Genomic DNA, 7,645 nt, shown 5'->3' with positions numbered 1-7,645 from the left:
ACTTCTGTTGTGTTTTGTACATAATTAAATGCAAATTCGATTACATTTGTTAGATAAGTTAAGCCATTGTGGGATCTCTCCTAACATTATAGGCTTATAGCCTACGTTATTTTGCCATCTACCCATTTGGCCAGTATCTTCCATTCTTCCTAAAGGAATTCCAACTACCAGTCTCTTTTGTTTAACTTTTTTTTTATGTAACTAAGAGTCTACCTGATTCGCTGTAATCTCATTAATTACTTAATGCATTTTATTAAACAATCTGAACTACCAGTTACAACATGTTAAACACGAAAACATAAAATAATAATTTTAAACCATGTCAAATATAATATATATGACTTATGAGCTTGTCCTATAAATATAAAGCACCATGCTTCGCAAACCACACACGTAAACGAATCTAGAGAGAGCATTCACATATAGCCTTTTATCTGAAAAATGAGGTTTTTTCAGGCTCTCATCCTCATCCCTATTGCCATATTGGCTTTGGTAATTTCCTTTGCTGAAGCTTATGATCCAAGTCCACTCCAAGATTTCTGTGTCGCCATTGATGACCTAAATGGTGGTACGAAAAAAAAACCCATGTTTCATCTATTTCTCTTATTTTCTCCATTCAAATTGATCCTAACGTTGTAATAATGTATGATCTTTGAAATATATTTCTACGTGCAGTTTTTGTGAATGGTAGGTTCTGTAAAGACCCGATGCGAGTCAATGCAGAAGATTTTTTCTTCTCTGGCCTCAACGTGCCTGGGAACACCAGTAATCAAGTTGGCTCCAATGTGACCACGGTTAATGTTGATCAGATCCCAGGGCTAAACACCATGGGCATATCATTGGTGCGCATAGACTACGCTCCACATGGACAAAACCCACCTCACACGCATCCCCGTGGGTCAGAGATCCTTGTCCTTATCAAAGGAACATTATACGTCGGGTTTGTCTCTTCCAATCAAGACAATAACCGTTTATTCGCCAAAGTATTGCATCCTGGCGACGTATTTGTGTTCCCCATTGGAATGATTCATTTTCAGGTAAATATTGGGAAAGTCCCTGCCGTTGCTTTTGCAGGATTGAGTAGTCAGAACGCCGGTGTAATCACAATCGCAAACGCTGTGTTCGGATCAGACCCTCTTATATATCCAGAAGTTCTAGCCAGGGCGTTCCAGTTGGATGCAAATATTGTCAAAGAACTTCAGGCCAAGTTTGGTCCATGAACTTCTAAGTCGTTATGAGTGCTTATCATTGCTATATGCACTTAAACAATAGTGTACAACTAAAAATGTTATGTCAAATAAAAATAAAGAAATAGTGTTGTTTACCTGATTATTTTTTTAATCTTATATTTTACTTCTAAAATAAAACACAATTATGTCTAATAAAGTAATATAGGCATAGTAAAATTTTCATGGATACCTAATCAGGTCTTTAAGAGTTGTTACAAGTTACAATGTACTCATTCCGATAGGGTTAGTGAAAAATAAAGCCACATATAAATAGAGTATTACAAATAATGCGCCAATGGGCTACTAAATCACATCTACGCAGCCTGGCACTCTCAGTCCCAGAACTAACATCATAAGATACTATTTAATTTATCTAAACTCATATACTATATTATTTCCATGTAAAAATACCTATATTATATCTTTGTCTTATGAAGGAAAACCGTACGTAAGAATTTTGTTATTACTAAAAAGGGCTGAAATCCCCTCAACTGAGGATCTTTTAAAAAATTAAAATTTTAATTTTATATTAATTAAAAAACCTTCATTCCATGTGGCACTTCTAGATGTCTTCTAAATCCTATTTCTAAAAATTCTAGAACACCTAATATAAACCATAGTTTAATATAACGTTGCCGCATATTTCCATAACTATATATCATATCAAAAGTTGCTTTTAATTTTTTTTGTTATACCGGTATTAAGACCAACGAGTGCCTTATATATCAGTTCTTTGTATATTATGAGTAAGGTTCTTGCTTGTTAAAAGTTTCTTCCAAAAGCTGAACCTACACCAAAGATAAATGAAGAACAAATCACATGATTATTAAACAAATCAAAGAAGACTGTTGCGAATGCGACTCTTTTTGGATAAAAATATACATTATGTACAATCAGTCTAAATCCATTAAAAACCGAGTAGTAAACAAAAAAAGAATCGTACAAACTGTTCATTATTATTAGGTTCATCACATATGAGTTGAGTAAACTGGAGTCTCTATATTAGTTGAATTTTTGTTATTCTATGTTTTTTTTTTTTGTAAACAAGGCTATTGTTATTCTATGTTGAAGACAACAATATAATTGGAACTCTATAAAATATACTCGAGTGGACATTCAATCTCCTATATAGTATACCATATAGTAAGAACGAGTATGTATTTAACTAATCAAAAAAAAACTTTTATATTGTATACAAAAAATATTTCAAAACCATATCAGTATGTATAAAACATAATTAATATACGGTTTGTCTATTATTAATGTTTTTAAGCCATTTTAATTCAAACTGAACCAAACCATAATCAGTCAAATACTTTTGGTGGTTTCGGTTAGAATGCACAAATTTTATGTCAGTGATATACGCACAATATAGAATAATAGAATTTTGGTAAGTATAATTTATATTTTTTGCTATTAAAAGAAACAAATCAATACAGAATATTTATATATATATCTAGCTAGAAGGTCACCAAACGATCGTATATATTAAATATTTATGCTTGGTACACAATTCTTCATTTGGTAAATATGAAAATTTATATTGAAGACTAAATATGACTTCAGAACTAAGGTATGAATTGCCTAAATGTTTTTTGGTAGTTAAGGAAAACGCTAATAATGTGCTTTCGTAAAAGTTAATGATAATGAATGTATCATGTAAACCTAACTATCAGTCTTATATAAACTAGACCTGAGTATTCGGGTCCCAATCGGTTTTCGATTTTGTCCAATCGAGTTTCGATTTTTCGGGATTATCAAAATTAGCCTAATTTGGGTTAAATAGAAGTTTGGTTTGAGACAGGTTCAGGTTCTATCGAGTTCGAGCCGGAGTTTAACCACTATATATTTACATAATTGTATTTTGAGCAAGTGTAACTTATTTACTAAATGAAAGCAATATATTTATTTACAAGACACCAGTTCAAACAAAGCAGATTTTTAAATCCTAATAAGGTATAGTATTAATGTGTATAAGTTTCAATTGAATGGTTAACTTTTTCCAAATTATATTTTATTTTTAGATTAGTTATTAACCTCAACACTAACAATACCAAAGCACCATACCAAGAAATCTCAATCCCCTATATATTAATAGAGAAACATTTAAAAAATTATAATATGTAATTTGTGCTAATTAAGAAGTGTAATGCTGAATTGTGACATAATTGGAATGAAATTTTTCTTATGTGGTGAATTTATAATCAAATGAGAATTTTGTTGGTCCAAAATTAAATTGCTAGAGGATATTATATTATATAGTATGTCCACTATGGACCATTCATTTATCAAGTTGAAATTTATTATCTATTCTTTCTTTAAATAAAACCTAGGGAATTACCTAATGTGATTAAAATATATATGGCAATTAATGATGATTTAAATAATAAAGATTTGATAACAATCTGTATACTTTTTATCATTTTTATTTATTTATTTATTATTAAAATAAATAACACAATTACATTAATCAAATAAAAAAACTAGATATTTTTGTATATGTTGTATTTTGAATTTTTCAAAACGAGTATAAATTACTAAAACTGTTAAAAGTCTCACATAAACTTTTGCGATCAAGTTTTGAATTTTTTTTCTATATTAAGATATAATGATTATATGACCATATGAATAAATGATTTTATTTTAATAGGTTTTTATTTTAATATATATATATTTCATATCATTTAAATTAAACTATATATCATATGAAAATACATACTGATATTTTGATATTTGCATTAAACATATATTGAAAAGTTAATATTTTAGTTTTGAAATCTTCATTGTTTTTTTGAAATGATTATAAATTATTAAACTACTAAACATCCCACATTAAAAAAAAAATCGTTGGTGTACAATTTTGTTAAATAAAAATGCAAATAATCTTAAAATCATATAAGTAGAAACCCCATTTAATAAACATCCATATTAAAAGTATACTATATATATATATATATATATATTAATATCATTTAAATTTAATTATATATCATATACAATAGATAAGATTGATTGTTTTGATTTATTTACCATAAAATAATTGCGAATAAACAAAAATGATTTTTGATTTATATGCACACGCTAATTTATTAAATAGTAGTAACTGATTTTTTAGTTATTTATTATATATAATTATTATTTTAAAATATGCAGAAAACATAAATCTGCAAAAGATGCGGATCTTAACCTAAGTCCGTATCTCTTTGATAATTTTAAATATTAAACATTTTCTGAATCTGAGACCAAAACAAACAAACTAAATGAGAATAAACTCCAAAATCAATATTTATATCGAGCAATAACCAAAATGAAAAAGAGACACAAAAAGAAAAAAAATATTGAAGATACATAGGATTGGCATGTGAACGTAAATTTCTCACAACCATAATTAACTTTTAAATTTCTAAATCATGATATAAAACTGAGCTGACATAGTTTCATTTAACCAAATAGTAAACCCGAAATTCTTTGGCCTTAATGTTAAGAACGTTCTTATGCGATAAGTAATTTTTTGACCTAAAACATTTTTTAAAATGGGATCAGCTCATCTGTAAATAAATTATGTAATTAAGAAAAAGTTTAAGAAAAAATTAAGGGTCAAAATATTAATTTGATCAAGAATATAAAATTATTTTTCCATACAATATTTCTTAAATAATTTTCATATAAATTTACTCTGCGCAAGGTACAGGTCTTATCCTAATAACTTTAATATATTATTTTCTTTATTGTGCTGACAGATAGTGGTAGCTTTGGCAAGAATTTTATTATTGACACTTTCACAGTTGCCAGCTAAAATTCCATATATAGTGGAAAGATTCCTAACACTGGCTTCCCAACATAAATTGGCTTGAGAAAATAAACTTCAATTTTTTTTTATAAAAAAAAAGAGCAAACAAAACAAGTAAATGTTGCCATTAGTCAAACATCATCTGGACGCATACCAAACCTTATCTCCAAGAACGCCATGAATGCATATATAGCAAAGAGGACTCCTTTATAAAAAAACATTCGAAAAGAGAGCAAGAGGGGAGAGGTGTGAAGATGTTGAGGACGACTTCTCAACCGTTTCTTCATCTCCTTGTTCACTTTCATCTCATAGTTGAGAATCCTTTTTCAAGGTTTTTGGTAAGCAGTTAACTTTAAGAAATTCAAATTTCCTCTTTGCTATTTTGTTTATCAAATATTAAAAAAAAAAAAGATAACATGCAAATAACCCGATGATGACGATCTATCTAAACAAAATACTAGGTTTAGCTTCATCAAGAAAAGGCCAAATACAATGATCACTATTAACCATTCAAACACAACGATCAAAGCTAACCATTCAAACACAATGTTTTGATAACAGCATGAAGCCATAAAGGAAGTGATTAATTCTCTAGTTAGTCATAAACCCCTTTTTCACCCATATACGTCGCCGCCGTCAACGGAATCCTAGGGACGGCGGAGATACAGTTCCTGAAATATTTAAACGGAGCCACGATGAGGCTTCTGCAATCCACGGCGAATTTGTACCCCACGCATCTATTGGGATCACAGCCTCGAGCTCTTACCAAGCACGTGAACGTGATATGAACTTCGACAAGCGTAGGCTCTTATGATTCTCTCTTGATGATTCTCTCTTGAGCAGCTCACGAAGCGTTTGGATATTTTCTCGAGTGAGCTTTAACGTGAAACGGACAATGCCAGGATCAATCTCAACCGCAGCGGTTGCGGTTGCGGGAGTTTGCGGATCCGGGTAGTTGCGATTTTAAAAGATATGTACGACTGGTACTGCGGTTAGATGCGTTTGCGGGATATTTATGACTGGTTCAATAACAGTTAAATAATAAATTAACAATATCTACATTTTATATAATTATTAAAATATCAAACATCATAATATTATGATAAATATAAAAATTATATTTTTAATTTTTTAAAAAATTATTGAAAATATTTTTACTTTAAAATTTACAATATAAAATATAATATAATATAATAGATATATTTTAGTATTTCTATTATTTCAGTTTAAAATTTTTATTTTTATTTTTATTTTTATTTTTGTATTTATATTGTTTTTAGAGAAAAGAAAAAAAATTTTACCCTCCCGCAACCGTCCGCAACCGCAAACGCTAGATGAAACCAGCTTTTCAATTTAAGAGGTTAAGAGCCGTTTGAAACGGTTTAGAGCGGTTTGAGTGATTGTTGCAAAATGCCAACCACCGCTATAAACCGCAAAAGCTGTGTTTGCGGGTGGTATCGGGGAAACCAGTCATGGTTGCGGTTCTTTGCCGCCAGCAAACGTTTTGGCAAACGAGTTCAAGGCGTTTATCATATATACGTTTCAATCTCTGGTGGGATATTTATGACCGTACGATCGTAAGATGGACTTAGATCCTCCGGTAGAAAATGATTTGCTTGGCTACATATATGGGCCCATGAATTGAGAAACATGCTTGTCGTTTTTCCATCTGAAACGCCATTGTGTGCGTTTACGCGGATGCAAAATCCTTGGAGTATATGAACTATAAAACTATACTAGATTTTGATCCATGTACCTACACATGTGTTTACTTTATCTTTTATATAAATATATATTTGTTGTACGTAGATAGTGTTATATGTTTTCTATTAAATGTTATTATTTTATAACTATAATATAATATTTCATATAACTTTTTTTCAAAAATATGTTGCTATTTATTTTTCATGTCACTATTATATATCATATATGTGTCATCATATAAATAATGTATTTTATACGTACCATCATATAAGTACTCATATAATTAATTGTATTTTATACGTACCATCATATAAATAATCATATATATTATATTTTTTTAAATTTAATGTGAAATATAAAAACCATAATTTAAGTTGGTGTTTGAAGTTGCACTTTGTATTGTATTTTTCTTATATATATATAATTAAAACATTTTTTTTATAATGGCTATTGGAAAATATTTTAGTAAAAATCAATTTCTGAATATATGTATATTTTTAAATCAATTTTGATATAACGCAATTTTAAATTAATATTTTGATTTGAAATATGTATATAAAGTTCTAATTTTTTTTATGATTATTTTTGACAAAAGATATTTTTAAGTAATTAGCTTTGGCCATTTTTCGTATATTTTAAAGTTAGCCCAAATATATAGTTTCTCATAGTATAATGGATTTCCAAATTTTTTATAATAACATAAACACATTACTCTTTTTGCTTAATATACTTGCTATCCATGTTTCCAAACAATATTATAGTTTTTTACTGCTATCTATGTTTCCAAACACTTTCTAAAGAAACTTCTACTTTAATAAGATAGATAAACTTTTATATTGGATCGAAGAAGAACAATCATATGAAAATAGGAATATGTAAATAAAAATAAATGACAATAAAAAGTCTTATAAATAATAAATGA

General features: G+C 28.8%; 1 protein-coding gene across 1 annotated transcript; it reads left to right on the top strand.

The window, feature by feature from the left end:
* Window positions 1-315: 315 nt before the first annotated feature.
* LOC125586295 (germin-like protein subfamily 1 member 16) lies at window positions 316-1,332 on the top strand. The gene is made up of 2 exons (XM_048756240.1): window positions 316-568; window positions 676-1,332. Exons 1-2 carry the CDS (start codon window positions 442-444, stop codon window positions 1,218-1,220), a joined length of 672 nt encoding a protein of 223 aa, XP_048612197.1. The 5' UTR covers window positions 316-441; the 3' UTR covers window positions 1,221-1,332.
* Window positions 1,333-7,645: the final 6,313 nt, after the last annotated feature.

The sequence above is a fragment of the Brassica napus genome, chromosome C4 (assembly GCF_020379485.1).
Source record: "Brassica napus cultivar Da-Ae chromosome C4, Da-Ae, whole genome shotgun sequence".
NCBI classification, from domain to species: domain Eukaryota; kingdom Viridiplantae; phylum Streptophyta; class Magnoliopsida; order Brassicales; family Brassicaceae; genus Brassica; species Brassica napus.
This window is presented reverse-complemented; position numbering and strand designations above follow the sequence as displayed.